Source organism: Channa argus, chromosome 17, assembly GCF_033026475.1.
Source record: "Channa argus isolate prfri chromosome 17, Channa argus male v1.0, whole genome shotgun sequence".
NCBI classification, from domain to species: Eukaryota; Metazoa; Chordata; class Actinopteri; order Anabantiformes; family Channidae; genus Channa; species Channa argus.
Genome location: NC_090213.1, coordinates 729,243 through 753,229, shown reverse-complemented (window position 1 = coordinate 753,229; position 23,987 = coordinate 729,243). Strand labels below are relative to the sequence as shown.

Below are 23,987 nucleotides of genomic sequence, written 5' to 3'. Positions count from 1 at the left end.
GTGGAAATGTCAACCTTCTGCAAGTTTTGAGTGAAAAAAGCAAAATTAATTTTGAAGTCACTATTCCAGAATATGTATTATATGTGTGAAAAATAGTTGCAATATCAGCATCTTAAAAGACTTAATCTAAAACAGAGTGGGCAGATAAGATGCCATCAGACACAAATAGACTGAACGTCAGTTTAACAGGAAATTAACTTGCACTTTGAATAGAGTTAAGCTCCACTTAGAGGTTGGTGTGTTGTCTAAGTCAATGTAGGCTGGAGCCATCTGCTCAAGAAGAACCTGTTAAATTTGTATCAGAAAACATTTCCTTTTAAATATTACAATACCACTACAAGCCACATGTAAAATAATTGCAATAATAATCAATTAATTGCTGCATACAGATAATCCCTGCAGATTTTTAGATGGCACCTAAACCCATCTTTTTATGACTATTTGTGGTGGAAATCTGTTTTTTTATATCATAATAAAGTTACATATATTGCCTCTATTAGAATGAACAATGTGATTGTGATTAATTATTACTTATTAACAATATTATTATTAAAGTTAAGGTGAGGTTTAAATTTGAGCATAAAACCATTTGAATCTTTTTTTAACCACAGTCTATATCCGCCCATGTCTGGCTGCAGTTTGTTAGGTCATCTGCTTTTCTCTGTTATTCTGTCATTATAAATGTAATATCTGGGGGTTTTATACAAAACAAAACACTAAAAAGACAAATGCAGATGCGAGCAAATAAAAGTGAGAAAGCGAGTGAGCGATGCAATAGACAGAAACTACAGCAGGAAAAATAAAAAACAAATGAAATGAAAAAAATGAAAACATTTATTTGAAATGTGGAACAGCAGAAATTATCCAATTTATTTATTTTTCTCCATTTTATACCATGTCAGCTTTGAATTTTGGACAGTCTAAAAACTTCAACTTAAAAACAGGAAAGAAAGACAGAAGCAATAAAAACTAAAAGTGAAGAGAACGAAGAGAAATGAGGAACAAGTCAAAAAAAGTAGAGCTAAATTATTTTTACAACCAACACAGAGAAAGAAAATCTGACCATTCAATAAAAACAGACAACACCGAGTGTGTCTTAAAGCAATAATCGTTGTTTTTAATCACACTGTGCAGAGTAAGAACATGAGAATACAGTAATATAAAAGTGGATGTTAATTTTTTTGCTCTCATACAAACACACAGAGATAAAGAATTTCCCTTTAGCCACGAAAAAATGAATTAATATAAGACAAACACAGATCTGAGGATTTGTGCGCCGTAACATCACACGTCCGAAACCAGTAGCTCAGGTCATGTCACCAAGAGCTCTGCCTAACAATATATATTTTACTCTGTATGGATAAAGGTTTGTGGACACGTTTTCCCATTCATTGATTTTGGGCGACAACGTTGGCATCTACATTTTCCCCAAATTCATTCTGACGGGATTAGGATGTTTGGAAACTATAATTCAAGGTGAAGTTCTGTAAGTTTAAGGCAACACGGGCAAAAGAAGAGAGTGTGTTTGTAAAGATAGAGGATCCTTTAGGATTCAGCACTGAGAGGAAGGTTCTGACTGAAGCTGTGAGGTGGAACAAACGCCAGCTTCACGATTTTGCTTCAGCTGATGTCGGCAGTTTGCAGTGGAGCCTTCTGTCCTGTGTGTTCCTCCACTGCAGGCGTCACTCGGTGATGAAGTGAACGAAGGTGATGGGAAACACTCCTCGTCTGCTCGGCTCTCCTTCAATGTGACCGATCTGAAACAGAGGAGACGACGATCACAAGCTGCATGTGTAAAGTCTGAAGTCGTCGCTTAAAAAGAATTGGAAACAAAAAAAAAAAATATTTTTGGTTTCCTCACTTACCCACCACTCGCTGTCTTCCTCCCCTTCCACCACGATCACCTCCCCCTCAGTGAACGTCAGCTCATCCGGATTATCAGCTGAACAGTTGTAGATGGCCTGCACCCTCGGAAGCTTTTGCTTCTACACACACAGTCACATTCATTTATTAAACAGTGGGACTCAAATGATGCTGGTTCTCATGGTCACGCTTCTACATCTTCTGTTACTTGAGTGAATCAGTATAAGTTCAACTGGTTTCTGTGGGTGAGATAGACTCTTCATCCATGAGAAAAATCTCTTCAGACTGAGGATTATATTGAGTAACAGAGAATTTCAGGTTTGTGACTTACAGAGAAGGTGGTTCTGGGTCTGGGAGGTGGAGGACCTGGAGTTTGTGGGGACTGAACCTGAGAACCTGCAGAAAAAGCAAAGACGCCTCAGGATGACAGTCAAAGTGTAGTGCAGTGTAACATTTTGATGGCAGAGATGAACCCCATCACTGATAGTGAGGCTTATCTTTGGTCATCATTTCCACAGCCATGATCAAAGTGAACCAAAGGACGTCCTCCTTGTTTTTGTGTCTGTATGTTGATCGTCACTGTGTAGTTTATAATGCTTTGGTCAAATCTTCACATTCTCAGCTTCTATGGAATCAGAAAAATGGTAGAGGAAACCAGGACATGTGCCGTGTGTGTACCTTTGTCCACAGATCCAGTCCTGACGGGAGGTCTCAGCGGAGGATTCATCACAGATCTGAAATCCGAAAAAATAACATTTACTCAAACTGATGCCGATCAGATCTTATCAGACCTTGAGCTTCATTTATCGCAGTCACAGATTCCGAATGATCTGTGTGCATCAAGGTTCCATGTCTTTATTTTGCTTCTTAAAACTTCTTGATTCTATATCCTCAAACTCTTGGATTAATAATATTTATATAAGAAATAGGTTGGGAGGTGAACCTGATTTATCATCAAATCTTTTTTCTGTGCACATAGTTTGGGTCCAAACGCATCAGCACAGGACAGAACTACTGACAGTGCAGCACCAGTTCAGCACAGTGGTCCTAATAAATCCTAACCAAGAATGAGTAGCAGAAAGTATCACTGCCTAACAGAGACCGGTACCAATCAGAACAGACCAGTGCTGGCAAGACCTGACTGACTGGTACTAAACAATGTAAACAACAACAAGCCACTTGAGTTCACTATTGAGCAGTTCAGCCCACAGCAGTCCAGTCCAGTCGAATACAGTCCAAAACAATCTACTACAGAACACAGTATAGTTTAGTATGTACCTAGTGGGTGATTTGGGTCCCGGAGGCCCTGGTGGTCCCTGTGGTCCCAGTAGTTTTGGTGGTCCTGGTTGTCCTTGTAGTCGCGATAGTACTGGTGGTCCTGGTTGTCCCTGTGGTGGAGGAGGCCCTGTAGGTGCTTGTGGTCTTTGTAGTCCTGTTGCTGGTGCTGGTGGTCCTGGTGGTTTTCCGGTCTGGCTGGGGATTGATGGAGGCAGAAGTGGAGCTTTGTGTATGGGTGGTGGTGGGACAGAAGGTGGTGGAGCTGGAGGAACTTGGGGGATGGAGGTGAGTCCTGTTGGTGGCAGAGGAGGGAGGGGGGTGTTCTTGACTGACATAGTCTTGCTCTCCAACATATTGGACCGCTTGTTTACTGGGGGAGGGGGAGGAGGAGGAGGAACTGCTGGGACCACTCGGGGAGGAAGAGAGATGGAATTTAGATTTAATGCAAAGTTTTAACACACAATTCATCCAGTCGGAGGAAATGAGTTGTCGAGCAGGTAAGCACAGCTACAGAGACTCAAAAGTACAAAAAGATGGAAAATAGAAACAAAATATCAAAGAGAGAAAGATACAAATTTATAAAAGATGATACAAAGAACTACAAAAATTCAAAACTACTAAATGATTGCAACATTACAAAGAGATACAAAGATCAAACAGTGCCTCAAAAAGCCTGCAACTAAATGCAATAAAACTACAAAGAAACAAGAAAGGACACAAACAGCCAAAAAAAATGTCTCAGAGATACAACGCTATGACAAGGGGCCACAAAAGCTACAGCCTCATCAGAGGATCACGGCTTTTATTTAGACACTAGCATTTCAAAACCACCAACATTCACGTAAGAGTGAAAAGAGGCTTTGACTATTTTAGACAACCAGAGTTTATGAGAGGACACGACACTCACCATACATGGAGTTCCTCTCCGGAGTTTGAGGGATGGGGGGGTCAGAGGATGACCTCTGTCTCCCAACTGTTTCCATGGCACCTGGTTTACTGGATCCAGCTCCTGCATGAAGACAAAGCCACATGTCTCAGCTTTTGTTTTGGAATAGATCATGATTTTTTGTTTGGGGGGGGGGGACATTTCCTGACACTGAGGCCAATTTCCTGCATTAGAACTTCCACCTCTGTGTCGTTTTATCACGTTCAGCTGTTTATTCTAGAGCTGCTGTGAAAAGGTCCCAGACTTGTGTGACCCCAGACTATCTGACAGGACCCCGTTCCTCTAACCAGACCACCTAGACGTGAAACAATGAACCTCCACCAAACCGTGTTCGCAGAACTGAGACACAAAATGATCTGACCCCCCCACATCCTCTGACCTCTGTTAGGCCCCCTGGGTGGCAGCGGGGGTGTCGGTCCTGGTGGTGGCAGGTTGAGCTCCAGCACTGTCCCGTAGGTCTCATTACTCATCATCATGCTGGGGACCTGTGGCCTCTGTTTGTCTCTCGCCAGGCTGGCAGCATCATGGGCTAGCACCGCCAGGTTGGGCTGCACAGGGCCGGCGCTGGGCACGAAGCAGCTGACTGGACGCTCCTCACGCCGGATGGGGATTGGCTGAAGGAGGACCCACAGACACAAGACATCACACATCCACAACATTTCTACATGAGGTTTTAAAAGCAGCAGGAGACAGAAGAAGCGGACCTTGTCCTCCATCTCCTCATCGCTCTCATCCAGATCCTCGTTCTGGAGACGCCACTCGTACTCGACATGAACGTGGACGTTAAACTTCCCGGTTTGAGCCTGAGTCAACTGAAATACATGCGACCTTTTAAATGTAAACACTCAACAAACCTTTCATCGGTCAAACACATGCTAATCTGTCTCCGTACCAGCTCTTCGCACTGAGTGTGTCGGAGACGTTTGGCGATGTCCAGCGGCGTTTCTCCCGTTTCGTTTGCTGTGGAGAGAAATTATTAGCCACACATCAGAAAACTACATCCTCAACACTGCTGGGACATAAGAGTAGAAAGATTTATTAAAAATAAGAGGACAGCTTATCAAAATTCAGCTGCAAATGAGGCAACAAAAGGATCAACACCACATTCAGGACATAGTTACAATTGTAACACTAAAACAATACAGTCACTTAACATAAAGGGAACTAAAGACAATGTGTGTCAGTTGATGCTCCACAAATCCCATTTCTCTACTGCAGATTTTTCCTTTAAATACTGAAACATGTCGTCATCTGTGTGCAGTTTTATTTTGCCGTTTGTGTCCTTACTGATGGTCACTGAAGCCTTTCCTCTCAGCAGCAGTTTGAGACACTCGCTGTTGTCCGTCAGGCAGCAGTAATGCAGCGCCGTGTTCCCTTTGGCCGTCTGCTTGTCCAAGTTTGCACTGAGACACACAAATATAGGTTTGAAGTAGTGTTAGAGAGCGGTATGGTTTCCTGAACTCTGAGCGTCAGACACTCGTGTTGGTAAAATGCTTTGTTTCACTAAACTCTGATTCTGTCCAATGTACCACAATTTCTGTTTTCCAGTCATCTCTGTGGATTCTTTCATGAAGCAAACAACTATTTAATCAGATCAGAAACTCCTGACAGCAGTTCAGACAGATGTAGTGACCTGTTCTGAGCGAGGAAGTCAACGATGTGCAGGGAGTTTCTGTCAACCATACGGACCGCCAGGTGGAGCACCGTCTCTCCAGGTTCCTGACAGAAACAAACAGACAGGAACTCAAAAGTTATTCACAAACACTGTGCTGGCTGACTGACTGAGGTAATCAGAGCTGTCGTACGTGTTCTTTGGGCTGAAGGATGGTGTCCATCAGGTCCACACCCTCAGCGTAGACCTGGATGAGAGACAGGATGTCCCTGCTCCTGACGGCCTCGTACAAAGCCTGCATCCTGGATGCAGCGTCGGGACAAAGCCGGCGGGCGAAACGCTTCTCTGTGTACTTGGCTGTAATGTAGTCTTTCCTCGTCTGCCTGAAAACAACCAGAGAGAAACAGATTTAGCACAGAGGTTATTACAGTTTAACATATTCTGATCATGCAGGACAAAAGATCCGAAAGATCAACATGTCAACACTTCACTGTCTGACTGTGACTGAACACACACAAAGACAGAATATCTGAACCAGGTAATTCAGACCACAAGCATCAATAATAAAACATGTTCAGCACCAGCACCGTGTGGTTAAATGCAAGCATCAAGACGCTGGTAAAAATACAGATTAGTCTATTCAAGCATGTCAACCTATGTTTATATAGAAACAGCTAATGCATTAACTAGTCCTGCTGTTGTAGTTTAATAAAGGCCTAAAGCTTGCGTGCTTAGTTTGACACAACACAACTCTACTGGGGTGGTGAGCTAGTGCAGTAAGTACTATCAGTATGTGAGTGTGTGTGAATTGGTGAATGAGGAGCACTTTGGATTAAAGCGCTATGTAAGCAGACATTTACGAGGGGGCCTGGTGGCTCAGTGGTAAAACATTGGGTTGGGATCCCATTCCACCAGGTGTGGCCTCACCCAGCCACCGAGGGCAACCATGGTGCTGGTCCCAAGCCCGGACAAAAAATGGGAGGGTTGCGGCAGGAAGGCCATCCGGCATAAAAACGCATGCCAAATCAACGTGCGGAACATGTTCCGCTGTGGCGACTCCTGAAGGCAAGCTCAATTGGTAAGGCAGTTGTCCACAGAACACAGGGTCAGTGGTTCGATCCCAGGTCCAGGTCCTATATCGAAGTGTCTCTGGGCAAGACACTGAACCCCTAACAGTCCATTCCCACCCGGTCCAAGACCAGCAGTAATTGGGGAGGGATGTGTCAGGAAAAAACTGTGCCAAATCAACATGCGGACAATGATCTACTGTGGCGACCCTGAACTCACGGGATAAGCCGAAAGGACAAAAAATGAAAAATAAATAAGCAGACATTTACCATTTTCAACAAAACTCACATGTCGCTGCTCGAAACAGGTTTGGTGACGTTCTGCACCGACAGATCAGCCTCCATGATCTCGTTGAAGCTGGCGTTTCCCACGTTCTTCGCCAACTAACAAACAACATGGGATGATACTAAATACACAGGTCACATCTTCTCTGTTTAAATGCTGTTTAAAGTTTCTATGGTTTTAGTGTAGTGTAATGTGTAAAATGTACATTAAAGGGCAACTTCACAAATTTCAAACTTGCTCCCTATGGCTTTAGTTTAGGGTGCAAATCAATAATGCTTTTAAACTTCACTACACTATATTAAAATATTTCTATTCTTTTAGCTGAAAAATGCCTCCAGATGACATCACTTGGAGGAACCTTCAGTTCATGTCATCTTGTTGCTCACACTAGGGAGGTTGTAATCTTGCTCAACCAGCTTTTCCAAAGCTCCCCACAGATGACATCATTTGAATGAAACTCCTCTGGTAGATGTCATCTGAAGGCATTTTTCAGCCAGAAGAAGAGAAATATTTTAAAATATGGAAGTCAGAGGGAAATTTAAAAGTCTTATTGTATATTTACACCCTAAACTAAAGTCATGGGGAGCAAGTTGAAAATTGGTGAAGTTGCCCTATAAGTGCCTTTAAACTTCCCCCTGACTTCACTATATTAAAATATTTCTCAGCTTCAACTTGAAAAACTCCTCAAGATGACATCACCCAGCAGTCTTTCATCATTAGGAATTCAGATGATATCATCTGTGGGAAGCTCTCAAAAAGCAGGTTGACCAAGATTACAATTTCTAAAATATCGACCGCAACATGACATAATTGGAACTGAAGGTTCCTCCAAGTGATGTCACCTGGAGGCATTTTCCAGCTAGTAATAATCTTTTTATATAGGGAAGTTTAATGGCATTCATTTACATAAAGAGAAGATCAAAAAAGAAGAGAACTAAAGAAGACCAAGAACCAAAAGAAGCAAATTCAATGTCAGTGAAGGCTTAAGGTAAATGACTTATTATATAAATGAAGATGAGGTGATGAGAAACTACAAAACAAGAGATAAAAACACTGAAAATAATCTGAAACTATGACAAAGTGTTGAAGCACCAGTTTTTGAGAGTAAAGTTATAAAGGTTCCCAAAATCTGGAGAAAAAGCAGAATTCATGATGTTATGATAATAAATTAATATAAAAAAACTCTGTTGTGACTCTAATCCTCTTTAATTATTTTTCTAACAGTGGCACAAATACTGTTGTTGGTTTTGACTAACAGTGAAACCACTCACCAGAAGCTCAGAGGTTCCAAGGACATCCAGGTCCAGACTCTGGATCCTGGAGTAGTGGACCCCCATCTCCCTGTGGATCCCTGAGCACTCGATGCAGATCAGGACCCCCAGGTTGGTGGAGAGCCAGGTGGGGCCTGGTAGGATGAGAGAGGGAGGGTTTAAAGCACAACTCTTGAATTGAATTGGAGAATAATTTTCCCCATCAACATAAAACTGAGTTAACGTGACAAAAAAGTGTAGCAGAATGGATCATGTTAAAAGTTTAGTTACATGGTCTTTCCTATCAGTGCTATGCTGACAGACTGCCTGTCTCTCAGACATCTCTACCTGGATGAGAGAGAGACATCTTCAGCTTAACCTCTCCAAGACCAAAGTCCTTGTCTTCCCAGCCAGACCTTCGACGCAACACAACATCGGAGCTACAGTGATTGTCCCCACTAAGTCGACCAGAAATCAGTGGGTCATCATCAACGACCAACTGAGCTTTGTGGACCACATCTTTGCCCTCTACAACATCAGAAACATCAGACCCTACCTCAGGGAATGTACGACAAAACTCATTGTACAGGCGCTGGTCATATCTCGTTTTGATTATGCAACGCTTTGTTACTGGGGTTACCGGTGTCCACAATCAAACCCTTGCAGATGATCCAAAACGCGGCAGCACGCATCATTTTTAATCAGCCAAAAAGGAAACATGTCACACCACTCTTCAGATCTTTACACTGGCTTCCTGTAGCTGCTCCCATCAGGTTCAAAGCTCTGTCTCCTGCTTACAGGGTGATCACCTCAACAGCTCCTGCTTATCTCAACTCCCTCATTCAGGTCTACAATCCTTCCCATCCGCTGCACTCTGCCAACGAACAACGTCTGGTGGTCCCAGCACCGCACAGAAGACACCAAGCAAAACTTTTTAGCGCAATGATCCCACGATGGTGGAACGCGCTACCAAACTCATTTCCAATATTCAAAAAACTGCTGAAAACAGAACTCTTCTGCATCTTCCTATGCACTTAAATCTATTTAAAAAACAAAAAAAACGTCCTTTTCTGTTCGTTGCACTTGCATCTCGTGAAATACAAAACACTTTTCTGATAGGACTTTGCTTTGATGTTTTCTCCTTGACTTAGAATTTTGCTGCCTTGTACCTCAACTGTAAGTCACTTTGGATAAAAGCGTCTGCTAAATGACAACATGTAATGTAAATTTCTAAATGTAGTTGCAGGAAAACACCAACTGGTAAAGAAACAAGCTGTAAAGAGTCATTGAGTCTGAAGTGTGTTTCCATCATGGTTCAGGTTTCGCTGCAGCTGTGGCTCTGATCCAGACACAAACCCGTCAGACCGGCACAACCAACAGCTTTGGAATTAACAAGTTGCTCCAGTTCCAGTCAAAGTATTCTCAGAACATCTGATGTGTACTCTCAGTACTCGCGGTAGATTATGTGCAATTCAATAGAAGAAAAATAAAAATAAAATCTATATTTCTTAGAGAAGCTGCTGCAGTTGGCCACCAATGCTTCACAACTGCTGTATTAGTAGTAGTAGTAGTAGTAGTACTGACCAGCAGCACCACAGTCGCAGCAGCTGTCGTTACCCATCATCCTCTTCACCTCTCCTACGATGGCCTTGGTCAGGTCCTGGACAATGTTGTTCTCCCCTTCGTCCTGGTCTCCTTTGAAGGCCATGTTAAGAGCCTCCTCCTTACTGTTCTGCAACACCGACACCCAGCTGCACACACAGCACAACATCAGAGCAGACACAACACACAGGTCGCAGGACCGAGTTCAGAAGGGATTACTTACACCTGACACTCTGCTTCATCTTCAGCCTGGAAGTGATATGTCCTGTCATCTACAGAGGGGTGGACAGACATGAGATAAACCAGACAGAATCATAACAAGACGACAATAAGCCGGGGGCTGGATGTGTCTGCAGCTTACGTGAGAACAGGTCGAAGCTCTTCTTCTCGTCTGGATTCCTCTTTACCTGGCAGGTGAGCAGGTTGAGTTTGGCTGGAGGTCTGTTAGGCTGCGAGACAATGAGCATGGAGGAAGATGAGACCAGCAGAAGAGGACGCCTGCCACACTAAACCCTATCCACTAACATGCTGCGTAAATCCAGTGCTCAGTCTTTTCTTCTTCGATTTTACAGCCTCACAGTGAAAGACATCTAATCTAGTTATTGTTCTTATTATTATTCTACTGCTCGCTTTGTGCCGATTGACCATTTGACACAAAAAAGGTATAAAAAAAAAAAAAATACACGAAGAAAACAATAAGGCCATGAGAGAACAGATGTTATTGGACATGCAGGCAGGAGGAACAATAGGAGAGGAGGATGTGGCGTCTTACCGTGCCGTGACAGATTGTGAGCAAACCGTTCTTCACTGAGCACTTCCTCTTCTGCCACACCTTCCTCAGGCTGAGAAGCAGAGGCAGAGTTCATAGAGATCAGTGCTTTTCTAGAATCTATTTAACAATGTTGCTGCCACAGACCTGGCATTTACTCACCCCTCACTTTTCTTGTAGAGGACTCCGGAGCGCTCAGTGCCATGGGCCTTGTTTCCCTGCAGCTGATGGAGGCTGTAACCTGCACTCTGCTTCGCCTGCGAGTCCTGTGAACGCCAGAGGATTAGTTACCTCCGTAGTCACAGTTTAAAGGGCTGGTGTTGTTAAAAAATTTTTGTAATAGTGTAGAATTATTTTGAACATCTTTTACAGTTGAGATGTTTCTCACCTCTTTCTGCTCCGACTGCAGCGAAGCCTTCAGAGCATCTCGGAGCTGATTCAGCTGTTTCCTTTCCGAGTCCTGAGTCTGTTTAATCTGATCAACACAGAAAACAAACACACCTTATTTTCGTCACTATAATGTCTGCTGCGCTGCACTAAATCATCCCTGCAGGTGTATCAAACTCACCGCTGTCAGGTCTGTGGCCAGTTTCTCTACAGCAGGTTTCAGGCTCTCCACGGCCTTCAGTCCATCCTGGAAAAAACTGTACACAGACACAGGAAGAACCGTCACAGGGCAGGGACTAAAACCTGTATTCAGATGCATCTATTGAAGTTAACCCAAAAATGGATGCTGTGAAATATCTTTTTGTTCACACAGATCTTTACATTTTTGATGACGAACAAAACCACCATAAAAGGTTCTAAACTCAAAATGAAGCTCTAGCAAATTGTGTGTTTCTCTGCTAAGCTGCAGAAAAACCAGGCCAAAATCTGGACTAAAAAGAATAAACCCTGCACAGATTCGAACTGCTGAAGCCTCTTGTGAACTTCAGATAAACTCTGGGAGCAAATTTTGACACTTGGCTGCTGTTTTAGGACAATCTTAACTAACTTTATGCACAGATTCAGTTTGATGCGAGACTGAATGACTTGAGTTGGACTGACAGTTACCACGGCAACATGTTTTGCATGTTATTGTGGAGACATACTTGCACTGAGCGTGGAAATACTTGATGAGGTTCTGGAGGAAGTCCACGCCTTTCTTCACTTTGATTTCGTTGACTTTGAGCAGATACTGCAGAGAGAAACCAGAAGGAGCATTAATGCCAGACTCCAAACCTCTGATCTTCACCCACTCTTTAAAGAAAAATCTGGGCGACTTCACCTCGCACATCTGCAGCTGGAACATCCGTCTCTCCTTCTCCATCTCCTCGGCTATTTCTCCTCCACTGAACTCAGTTCGAATCATGCCGTGCTGCTTGGCGTGCTCCCGCTTCTCCTTCTCAATCTTTGCTCTGCAGAGGCCGTAGTTAAAAGGTCTTTAAACATGCAGAAGGTTATGATTCTAAACACAGATGAGCTGCTTTACAACAGTTTTGTGTTGGTGAGCCAATCTCACAGTGGAACATCAATTACCAAAGACAAGAACTGTCAGATGTGTTGAGAATAAAATAATGTATAGTCCTGTGATGGAATAATACAACTGTGCCAGAAATTGTCTGTGTTTTTAGTTCCCTGACAATAATATGATGAAAATAATCAGCAAATTGGGAAACTATAAACTTAAACTGATGAATTTTACTTACAATTTGGTCTCATAGTCCTTCCAGGCTTTGTCGAACGGCTTCTTCAGATCCTGCCGGAGACAGAGATGTCACATGAGTTTTCACTCCCACCAATCACATCGCAACACTGATTCACAACCACAAACACAGACAGAGAAGGACTTTGACCTGTGAGTCACTGTGGAAATATTTCCACACCGTAATGTGTTGTGAGGCTCATTAGACTGACGATAACAGGGGTGAGGTTTGACGACAGCTGCACAGATTGTTTGCTTTAACCTGATGAATATATATTCTATAACCAAACACCTGCAGCTGGAGCGAAACAGCAGCAAAATTAGCTCCAAATATTTAGAAACACATACATTTACTGAGATATTTCCAATTTTGTCATTATGGCAACAAATGTGACCTGGATACACATATGGATGAAGTGACTGGTAATATTTTCTCTAGTTCTTAGAGGTTAATGATGTCAAAGAGACTAAAACATCCACAGAGACACACAAACTGACACAAAATGACCAAAGAGAGACACAAAACAACTACAATGAGACAAAAAACAGCTATAAAGAGACTTAAAGCAACCACGAAAAGACAAAAAAAAATCATTCTGAGGCCTTTTTTTCTGCACACAATACATTATGACTCATTTGTGTTTCGCCTAAACAGTGAAGCTTTCAGACCGAGACAAGAAACGGAATCACAAACCCCTTTCACTCCTTTCAGGTCTCCCTTCAGCAGACTGTCCAGAGGGAAGGTGATGATGTTGTTCATGTTCTGAAGCTGAAACAGGAAGTTGTGTCAGAGCAGAAATCACCACATGTCTCACACAGTCAGAAAGGAGCCCTGAACCCAGCACAGGGGTCCTCACAGTTTATATCGTTCACATTGTGAAGTCAGCTCCTCACCAGGTTTTTGAAGAGTGCCGTCAGCTCTTTGGTGAAAAGCGCAAACTTGAGAAAAGCGGACCCAACCTCAGTGTCCTCCCTGGACAAAAAGTTGTCCCCAAATCTCTCCATGGATTGAATGTACTGCTCCTCATTGTCCACATGAGCTGCAACACAGAGAAAACCCTGTTATACCACACTGTGGAGCATCCTGCACCACCGTGTCAGAGACCTAACAAAAACTGAACCAGTAGACAAACTTTACAGAGTCTCTAGCTTCCGGATGATGTCTGTTCTTATGGTTTATTTTGAGCTGCTCCAATTTCTACTTTTGTTTTAAATTGTATGGAGTCCAAAGTGTGATTTATTCTGTATACAAATAAGGGAAAAAGAATGAATGTTGAAACGCAGTGTAATGTGTTTACTGCAATAACATTGACTATAAAAACTGGAAACAATAAGCATATATTTTACTAATGTGCAACTATCTATCGTTTTTCATTTTGTTTGCGTCCAAAATTCACCTTTTTCTACGGAGATTGATTTGTATCTTTGTTCATGCAGCACAGATACAATGCACAATAAATTTCAGCTTCCAAATTCACTTTTAAAATCTTTTTTAGTCTGATAATAAATTTTCATATTTAAAAAAATACATTCAATTTACAAAAATGTAAAAAGGCTTTTTCTCTGTGGTGTCAATAGAAAGAAATGTCACAGTAGAAACAGTTGTGGAAACTGTCAGAAATTATTAATCATGTAGTAACATCAAAGTCTCGACACCACTTTTACATTTTTCACTGTCACACTGAAAACCACAGAACAGAAAAGCTGTTGCATGTGTGTGTTCACATTTCATTTCCAGGCACTGTGTGTGTGTGTGTGTGTGTGTGTGTGTGTGTGTGTGTGTGTGTGTGTGTGTGTGTGTGTGTGCGTGTCAGAGCCCACTTCATCTGCTGTCTAAAGACTATTAAAACACAGTGTGATGTACACGTCCCATCGCACCATGAACAAACTGTAGTTTTTTCTGACTCAGTCCCACGTTCACTCTCTGATCATGTGTGTAAAGCCACAGATGAACAGTCCTCTGAGGCATCATCGCCTCCTGTCTGTTTGATAACGTGACACAAAGTGTAACAGCTGTGAGAATTCTTTACATATAGAAGTGTTTTAAAGAAGCAGGATTTCTGCAAATGCAGAACAACAAAAACTCCCGGCTCTCAGCCCGACACACGTGATCGGTGATCAGTTTGTGTTTGTCGGAGGCACGTGACAACACCTTCAGCTCTAACATGAAGCTGCAGCATCAAGACACTGTTTTTCACAGCTTCCTGCTAAACTGTTACTGACAAAAAAAAAATGCTACATCATGTTCTGCTTCTCTGTTTCTTTACTGTAACACTTAAAGCTGCAGATCATTTTAACGATATCAGACTTCTTCTTCTTCCGTGACACAGTTTGCTAAGAACTAGTGCCAAAGGATTTTTTTCAGATCAGTGATACCCAACAATAACCTGCCTCCGTTTGCTTAACACGCTCCATTAGATTCAGTCTGTGTGAGAGCACTGACACACAGACCGGTGGGAGTCTCTCCCTCGGCAGGCTGGGACAGGAGAGCGCTATGACAGGAATGTTTGGAGGTGAAACTCCACCTGCCTGAACACAAACCCACCAACCACCCTGGCAGTGAACGCATCGTCAACCTACGGGACTTTTTTTTCCACTCACTTCATTTTCCAACCGAGTCATCTCACAAAGAAAATCTTACTATTACTATTTTACCTTCATTTATAAAACTTCATCCCCGCTTCTCCGCTACAACTTTATTTATATACACATTATTGGATTGACAAACAATTAATCAGGAATTGTTTGAGCCATTTCTCACTTTACTAACTTCTTTTTGGATGCCACATTTTGCTGCAACTTTTCTAAAACAAGTTGCAATACATGTTGCCAACATTTTACTTTCTTACACTGAAATCATTGAAGCAAGGGCAAAAATGCAGACATCCTACATGTCCTGGTGTCTCCTTCAGATAAACAGCAGCTCCCTCATGTTCTCAAGTTATACACAATATTCTGAGAATTAGATTTTTGCTCTCTTCTTGATATAAGGGCACCTGTTGTGTGTAGGTTCTACTCCAGCAAAGGAACAGCAGCAAGTATTTTCATTAGCTGCTCTGGTGAGGCGTTCACAGACAGTACAGAGTAGGCCGAATGTGCAGTCACTGGAAAAAATGATAAGATTGCACACGGTTCACAGAGACCGGCTCAATTTGTATTAATTGTTGCAACTAAAATATCACAAAGTCCGTGAGGGTCTGATGCTTTTTGGGTTTATAAATGGTGCCCTGACAGAACAGGACATTTAAAGAGGTCACACGGACGTCTGTGGGGAATTATAACAAACTTTTTAAAACAATTTTCTGAACACTGATTAAAAAAAAAAAACAAAGAATGAGAAATAAAAATAAACTGGCAGATTAACCGATGCAGAAAATCTCTCTTATCTGTGGCTTTAAAGGCCAGAACTCGTCAGAATGACTTAAAGGACGTAAAGCAAAAACTTTAGCTACTTCAGTAAACCAGTTTTCTGACTGTGAGTAGTAGTAGTAAGATAAATTTATCAAGTGACTTCCTCCGGTTTAGGCATCAAAGTCACTTTGCAGAGAAGCGCTCAACTGGTAATAACTGATCAAGTTTATTTGCATTCATGGTCATCACGCACTTATTAACCTGCAGTATTTTAACTGACACCGACATGACAGGATCCTTCTTGAACTAGAGAGACCCTTTAACCAACAAGTTCCTCACGGAATTCCAGTTCATTGGTGAAGCTGACGCCACAGTTTGAAGCAGTAAATGCAGCATGATGATAATGATCATTTAAAACAAGTCTGAATCAGCCCAGGAAACATCTGAAAAATACTGAAACTACTCTGTACTTCAGCTGAGTGTATTAGTATTAGTGTTACTGTGGGTCTGCAGCTGAGATGATTCACACGGGGAGTCAGAAATGGGAATCTTCAGCCCTTTATTCCACATGTGATCCATCCATCTGTTATCTGTAACCACTTATCCTGTCCAGCTGTTGCAGGACGCCAGGTGGGGTCAGACCCTGGACAGGTCTGCCTGATAGGTGTGAACAGCATCTTGGCAGGCTAGTGTTTGGCTTTGCTGATGGTTAAAAAACGTGCAATGCAACTTTAACCTAGTTAAAATAAAAAGCCTTTAGTTGTGACAGTTCGTGTGTGAGCAGACAGGAAGAGGCTTTGTGGTGAGCAGCATCAGTATTTCTATAGCAGACTGAGGTGAAACTCATTTACTCACATATACCAGAGGCATTAATGGCCTTCACCGATTTCTTGATTTTGTAGAGAACCGATCGATCTAGGTCCAGGACCTGAGGAGGACAAACACAGTTAGGACAGAAAATGGACCGGTTCTTTTACCACCACTGATTCCTTCTATGTCTCTGTGTCTGTGTTTCTGAACTAAGGACTTTAAACACTTGATTGAACAAACTCAGTAGCAAAGCCTCATATTATATAAATACAAGATTTTGAAAAATTAGACTCATCCAAAGAGCCTTTAGACAACCATGGGACCCCTGTATGGTCCTTAAAATTCCATGAAGCATCCCAGACATTTAAAAATTCTTAAATATCCATGAAATCCAGGACACCTTAAAGCCCTGGGTCACACATTCAAACCTAAACAACCATTTCCTTTAGGGACCTGTAAACACAAACACCAGCTGAACTCCATGAAGCACCAGGGGCTGGGTGGGAGATAAACCTCCTTATTATTCATAGAAAATTTTTAAGGACTTCTTGAAAATCTTTCAAGACCGTGGACTGACTGGTACTGTCCTCCAGGCCCCACAAAACTGCTTTAAAAACCCAAGAAACAGTTACTGAAAGTCCCTTAACCAGCTCCATAACCTTTCAAAGACCATGGAAAGACTTAACTGTCCTCACGAGCTTCATGGAGACATGCAGTTAACCCTGAACTGCCATGAAGACTCTTAAAAACCTCTGAGGTTCAGTTTGAGCCTCGATCTGCTGCAGCCTTCAAATATAAACTCAGATCTGATGAAGCACAGACAGTTTTTATAAAAGTGCACAGATGAGTGTTTGTTGTACACATGTGACAGACTCTTCTCTCTTTTCGTCTGTTAGACAGGATTTGGAGTTTAATGTCACTGAGAAAAAAAAAATCTGTTTCAAGCTTTAATTTTAATCTTTACATTTGACAACTCAATTTGGTGTTTCACCACCCTTATAAGTAAAAGTATAAACTCATTAACTTCTTCATTTAGTCCTTTGTTATAATCCTGGATTACAATCGTTGATCATTAATGTGTTCATCACTTGTTGCAGCTGTTTATAATGGAGCTGATTTTAACATATACGCTGTTGTGAATCTAATAATTACAATGTGAATTATTTCACATACTGCGGGGTTCCTGCTGAATTTCAGAATAAAAGTCAATTATATTGCATTTTGTGTTATTCTGAAATTTCAATTCAATTAAACTATTTACATAGCACCAACCCATCTCAAGGCACTTTACATAATAAAGTCATCAGTTACTATGGTTATCAAATAACTGGAGTGGAGTAACAGTAGAACATTTATCTCAAAAATGTAAAAGTATGAAGTAGCAGAAAATGTAAGTACTTGAGTACTGAGTGTGTGTATGATGCTTCTGAGGATCCAAAGAAAGAAACAGATGGAAATCACAGCAGAGAGCCAACAAACATCCTTCATAAGAATCCAGTAACTGGCTTTAGTCCTGGATCAGTTTCAATGCCAGCTGGAGAACATCTGATCAAGCATTCTGCACATGTTCCTGCAAGAACACAGTGGACACCTGATGCACCACGAACCTGCCATCAGCAGCAGCTAAAGTAGGCAGTGTGTGCAGATGCATGCTGAAGACAGGAGGAAGTTCATAGTTGCAGTTCAGTTGAAGCACTGGACAGGTGATTCACGTGCTATGAAACACTAACTCCGCCTACTCTGAGTCACACCTCAGTCGCACCTGAACAGATATTTTTAGACTCTGTGGTTTATGTTTTTCCATTTAGAGAGAGGTTTCGTTATCGGTTCTCCAGTGTGAGGACACGTCCAAAAATCGTCTTCAAACGATGAAAATAAGGAGCAAAGGAGCAGATTAATGGTTACAGCACATCACGCCCCCATGTTTCCTGTCTGCTCTATGATTAAAAAAAGAACTTATAAAAACTTATTAAAAAAATTTATAAATGCCCATAAAAAAATATATTTTTAATTATTTTATTTTATAATTAGAATATTAATTATATTAATATTCTATCCCAGATGCCAAAGGTCTTCTGTGTGGTGGGGACAAATGGACAAAGACCAGGACAAATCTTCACACAGAAAGATAAGTGCTATAATAATTTATGTATTTTCAGCACATTTATGTAATAGATCTCATGTAGTAACTAAAACGAGCAGCGAGCAATTCCAGTTTCATTTCAGGAGCAGCAGGATCAAATGTGGGTGGGGAAACAAAGCATTTGTCCTTCATCAACATCAGTTTGGTGCCCTGGAGCAACGTCCTTCACCCCGACTACTTTCTGCATTAGAGGACAACTCTCAAACTAAACTAAACAGAAAAACTTTTACTGATCTTAATTTTTTTTTGCTTCAATGAGTTGTGATGTAATTTCATGTAAAATAGTATTATGTATTGTTTTTACAGTATTTAATAAAGTACTAGTAAAATGTATTTTAGATTCATGTTGTACTGTTTTGTAATTGTTTTTTATAATAAAGTACTTTCTAATTTCTAATTTTCAATTTCATTAAATAAAAGTATGTAGTTTGTATTTCTTGTTTTTCCACTTTTACACATTAATGTAAACAACTACATTTGCAGAACTTAAACTTTATTTTTACTGTTGGTTTAATCAATGATGATGTCGTGTGTCGGCTGTGAAAGTACTAATGTTTGAAAGTGAGTCCCTGGTCTTGAAAAGCCTTCTTCTCATACACTAATTACCCTTGGACGTGTTGAGACGAGACCGAGCAGCTTTACACGGAGCTCCGATGGAGAAACGAAGCAGGAAACAGGAGGACGGTCAGAGACACAGAGGGAGGGACGGAGGGAGATGGGCCTTGTTGGGACTCGATCAGACAAGTGAGGGCCAATAATTGCTCCCGGTCTCCTGGATGGGAACATCCCATCATGAACCAGGAGGAGGAGGAGGACACAAAATGCTGCTCAGACCTGTGCTCTCTGCTAAAGTCCAATCACAGTCTGAGAAGCGTTGTTCGAATATTCAGAGCAAAATATTCTCATTCACGTCAGAGTCGGCTGCTCACCTGGTTTACCTGTTCACCTCATCTCAACCTGTGCAGCGCTAGGAAATCGTTACAGGGAGAAATGATCTGGAATTCTGTACTTTACTATGTTGGTGTGTGTGGGGACGGTACATTTGAATTTAAACACAGAAGCCACAAGAAGACGAGAGTAAAGGCTTAAATGTACACGTTAAAAAACACTTTGTCCCTATTTTCTGAATGTAATATTTACATTCAAGTTCATAAGTATTTGCGCATTGAGACATTTAAGGGTTTTCAGAAATATTGCCTGAACCACAGAGACTCCAGCCATCCATCCCCGTCCTATAGACTGGACACAGAACTGTGTATATACAGAACTGTGCAAAAGTTTTAGGCCGTTAGATCACTTTCTATCATCAGTCCCGTCACTGATTGGTCCAAAAATCATTCTGCAGCACAACAACAACCCCAGACATCCGGTCCAAGTACTGTATCCTCAGAGACAAGAGCAGCAGATGGGGCATTCCCCACCCAGTTCATCGAGTCGCTCTGAGATCATACGAAGAGACAGAGACACTGGGAGACACCAAATTCACAGAACAACTTGGGCAGGTTCTCCGTGGTGATGCAACGAGTAAAATTCTAAATTAAAGCTCAGTAAACACGTTGTTAAAGGCTGAATGAGTGTCATGTTGTTAGCAGATCCATGTCCCCTCAGATGAAACTGTTTAATTACTGCAGCAAAACTTTGTTTTTCCTTCTTTTGTGCGTCTTTAATCATCTGATTTACTGCTGTCCCTATGGAAAGTTCACCAAAGTACATTTTACTACACATACTGTGTACAGTAGAAACAAAGAGAGGTACAAGCAGCTGCATCAGGACCCACAGCTGCAGTCAAGGTGTCCAAGGAAACATCATGTGGGCTGAAACTGAACCTGCAACAGGACGAGGACCTGCTTCAATGCTTTAATTACATTTTCTGATAATATATTTGGACTTTTATTTAAGTAAGTTTTACTTCCAATGAAATACTTTAAAACTGTGCTATCAGTACCTGTCAGAGTACTTCTTCAACCACTGAAGTTTAGACAGACAGCAGTAGTATTTAGTAGTAAAAGCGGTAATCGTTGCATTTGTCCAGAAGGGGTGGGGTAAGTACTCTGGTTGTGGTGTATCTTCCTTCCTAGTTTAAAGTATTTTTAACTCTCTCTCTCTCACACACACAGTGACTTTAAATGGCTCCGGGAGGGTTTTAAAAATGGACGCCTTCAGGGGACCCTCCAGAAGACCACTGAAAACCACCTGGAGACTCAGTCAGGATCCTGGGAACACCTGACATGAACAGCACTGAGGACAGTCTTCATCAGTTTTCCCACCGACCTTTGACCTTTTACCATCAGTTCCTCTTTCACGTCCTGTTAACAAATGTGCCTGATCATCTCTGACTTGCAAAACGAAGCAGCAGGTGTTGGAGCAGTGAGCTCTTACAACACAATGAGCCAAACTGTCCCCCCATGAGGAAGTGGTTCTGTTCCTCTTTTCACAGTAAGACACACAGACACACAGACACAGACACACACACACACACACACACACACACACACACACACACACACACACACACACACACACAGCTGACAACTTGTTTCTGTCTCTAAAGACAAAAAGACAACACACTAAAATGTCTGTTTTTTTATCAGAGGAAGTGGAAACAAACCAAAGAAGTGAAGACCTCATAATAAGACCTCACACACCTGATCTCTGCGTGTCTCGGTTTACTTCCTCTGTGTGTGTGTGTGTGTGTGTGTGTGTGTCGTCTCACCTCCTCCAGGGCGCCCACCGTGTTCCTGCAGTGGGACATCCGAGTGGTGAAGCTGGACGTGGTTGGAGCTTTGTAGTCCTCGTTAGTCTCCGCAACAAACTCTGTCACACTGATCAGCTCCGGCATCGTGATCCTCTCTCACTCACTCACTCACTCACTCACTCACTCAAACACACACACACACACACACACACACACCGACCAGAGAAACCTTCAAACTTTAACAAATCGCCGTCTCAGGTGGGACAGACCCACTGGGACCGATCCAGAGTCTCACAAACGGACTCCAAAGATCCTCTGCTGGGGCATCTCGGACGCACAGAATCAGATGTTTAATCCGCTCCCGGTCAGATCCAGACCCTGTGTTTCCATGGTTTATTCCGCAGGGTGAGGCCGGAGCCCTTCGCCGACAGCCCGTCACATTCCTCCGTCCTCTGCTGCTCAACGCACCTGAGGAAACGGCAGCGCGCGGGGCGGGGACACATAGAGGCGGAGCGACGAGAGCTCTCACTCTGCTGCTGTTTCCAGGAACCACAATAACAGACTGAGCGCGACGCACACAACAATCGGCCCTTTACCGCCATTAACTTGTAACTTTAACATACTAATTAACTTTCACTGGACGCTCCCAGTGTGAACATACTGACTTTCTGCCGAATCCAATGTGTCTGTGTGTGTGAGACACTGTCTTTTTTTTTATTACATCTTTTAGTCTACATGACTGTAAGCAAAATGCATTTTATACACTTACATCTCCGGCAGAGACTGAATGTCTGTGCAGTCTTTGCTGTCATATGCCTGTCGATGACCCTAACCTGCATGAAACGTCACTGTCTCAGTAGAAATGTGCAGTTTAGCTCAGTATAGTCTGTTAGACCTTAGTCCAGTTTCACTGGTGTGTCGCAGGGTCTTGAATCCAACAATTGCTTTCTAATTGCTTTATCGATCCCTGTCACAGATTTACCAATGCCTGCGCATGGATTGACAACCTGAGAGCAGAGGTTCAATAATGTGTATTCATGGTTTAATATCTATATATTTTACTATCACGCGAGTCCAGAGAGGCTCTGTAACTCAGAACAGAATAATCTCATGTGGGGCATCTAATAAACCAGGACACAGCGCCTCCTATTGTTCCATGACACAGGTCCTTCCACCGCTGGACAGTTCAGCTGCAGGCCTGAAATATTAAATTCAGTACATCGCCTGAGGAAATGTACTTATAGTACTGGATTCCCAAACGCCCCAGTGTTATATAATGAAATATAGTTGAACTACATGCAGTCTGACTGTGTAACCCCTGCTGAAATCCATCTGCAGGTCTCACAACAGAACTTTGTAGCAGTTACAACCAGGCAGATTATTCTTGAAAAGGGTTTTTAACCTCTGACCAACTGTTTATTACTCTTATTATTCAAATGATTAATTAGCATCTTTTAGCTCCAACTTGTTTTCATTATGTGGTCAGAAGTCAAATGTCTCAGCTCTCAGATTGGTTGAAGGAGCAGCAATGTGATTGCCTGATTGCATGCATTTACATTTGTTAATTAAAAAAAAATGATTGCATCAAATTCACTACATACTCTGCGTCAGATATTACTATCTGCACATTAAAAATGCTTATTGTTCTCGCTTTAGCTACTGCTTCTAGCTAAGGTCAGTGGCTTATTTTAAGACTCAATCAACACAAAAACATTTATTAAGATACAGGCCAATACTTATAAAGCCATTGTGAGATCAGAGGTTACACATTATCTTCAAATTCAGGAACTTCCATTAGAACATTGAGACTTTCAAAGGCATTTAAAGGATTTAAATTTCAAAAATCAATCTCATGGATTTTTATGACTTTTTAAAAAAGGTGTGTGGACTTAATTTAACTTGTGGCAATTTAGGTATTTTTTACTCACAATACAAAAACAGTATTTCTTGTATAATTTAAAGTGACTTGCTAGATGAAAGGACAGCAGTTAAGCATCATGCCACTTAACAAGAAAACAAAAATAAAAAGTTCATGTAACAGGGGGAAAGTTTTATTATTAAAATTCCATTCCATTCCATTCCATTTTTAATTTTCCATATTTGCAAACATTGTGTTGATGGAATTTTCAGTCTGTGGATGATGAATGAGTACATGTGGCTTTTGTACCTATGTAACATTGATCTGGCCCCAGAAAGAAAAGAAGTTAAGCTGTGGTTATAATTGTACACACACTCATCATGGTAACTTGGGGTTCAGTATGTTGCCCAAGGACACGTCAACATGAAAACAAGAGTTTGCTCCAAAGATCGTTGCATTCACTTCTGCCTTGTTGCTGTCCCCACTACCTTGTAGTACATTCTGTCAGCCCTGATCTCTAATAGCTGTACCTTGTAGCTTCTATAGCTGTCTGTTCGTTTCAAAGGCAGAGCTGAGCTATTTCGCTTGTAACAGACTTTCCATAATAGTTTCTATGACAACTAGTTAACAAACTTAACAGGTAAACTTCAAAGGCGTCGTCTAATGGCACTTAGATGACGCCATCAATTATACATAAGCTTCTTGATCTAATGAACCATTGTGGGGGAAGAAAGTACATTTAGTCATATGGTTAGATAATTGGCAAACAGGCA

The 23,987-nt window shown here is 41.8% G+C and overlaps 1 protein-coding gene across 4 annotated transcripts; it reads right to left on the bottom strand.

Moving 5' to 3' along the window:
• Positions 1–1,090: 1,090 nt before the first annotated feature.
• Positions 1,091–21,884, bottom strand: asap2b (ArfGAP with SH3 domain, ankyrin repeat and PH domain 2b). 4 transcript variants are annotated; one of them, XM_067482075.1, is made up of 28 exons: positions 21,375–21,884; positions 16,564–16,636; positions 13,252–13,397; positions 13,052–13,126; positions 12,362–12,411; positions 11,941–12,070; positions 11,765–11,850; positions 11,242–11,317; positions 11,062–11,148; positions 10,836–10,939; positions 10,677–10,746; positions 10,266–10,353; positions 10,128–10,176; positions 9,887–10,053; positions 8,324–8,457; positions 7,056–7,150; positions 5,893–6,082; positions 5,721–5,806; positions 5,375–5,490; positions 4,980–5,047; positions 4,792–4,899; positions 4,467–4,701; positions 4,049–4,150; positions 3,142–3,541; positions 2,542–2,597; positions 2,195–2,259; positions 1,866–1,985; positions 1,091–1,757 (listed from the first exon to the last, which is right to left on the bottom strand). In XM_067482075.1, exons 1-28 carry the CDS (start codon positions 21,498–21,500, stop codon positions 1,683–1,685), a joined length of 3,177 nt encoding a protein of 1,058 aa, XP_067338176.1. In that variant the 5' UTR covers positions 21,501–21,884; the 3' UTR covers positions 1,091–1,682. The 4 variants fall into 4 exon arrangements, with proteins under 4 accessions (XP_067338176.1, XP_067338178.1, XP_067338177.1 ...); XM_067482077.1 differs by having other exon boundaries at positions 3,142–3,433; positions 21,375–21,883; XM_067482076.1 differs by having other exon boundaries at positions 3,142–3,538; positions 21,375–21,882.
• Positions 21,885–23,987: the final 2,103 nt, after the last annotated feature.

Coding starts and splice junctions, on each gene's coding strand:
- asap2b (XM_067482074.1), bottom strand. CDS start 21,500: ATGCCGGAGCTGATCAGTGTGACAGAGTTTGTTGCGGAGACTAACGAG. Junction 12,412..13,051: donor ACCTGAAAGGAGTGAAAGGG/GTTTGTGATTCC, acceptor TGTCTCCGGCAG/GATCTGAAGAAGCCGTTCGA. Junction 10,354..10,676: donor TCACAATCTGTCACGGCACG/GTAAGACGCCAC, acceptor ATTGTCTCGCAG/CCTAACAGACCTCCAGCCAA.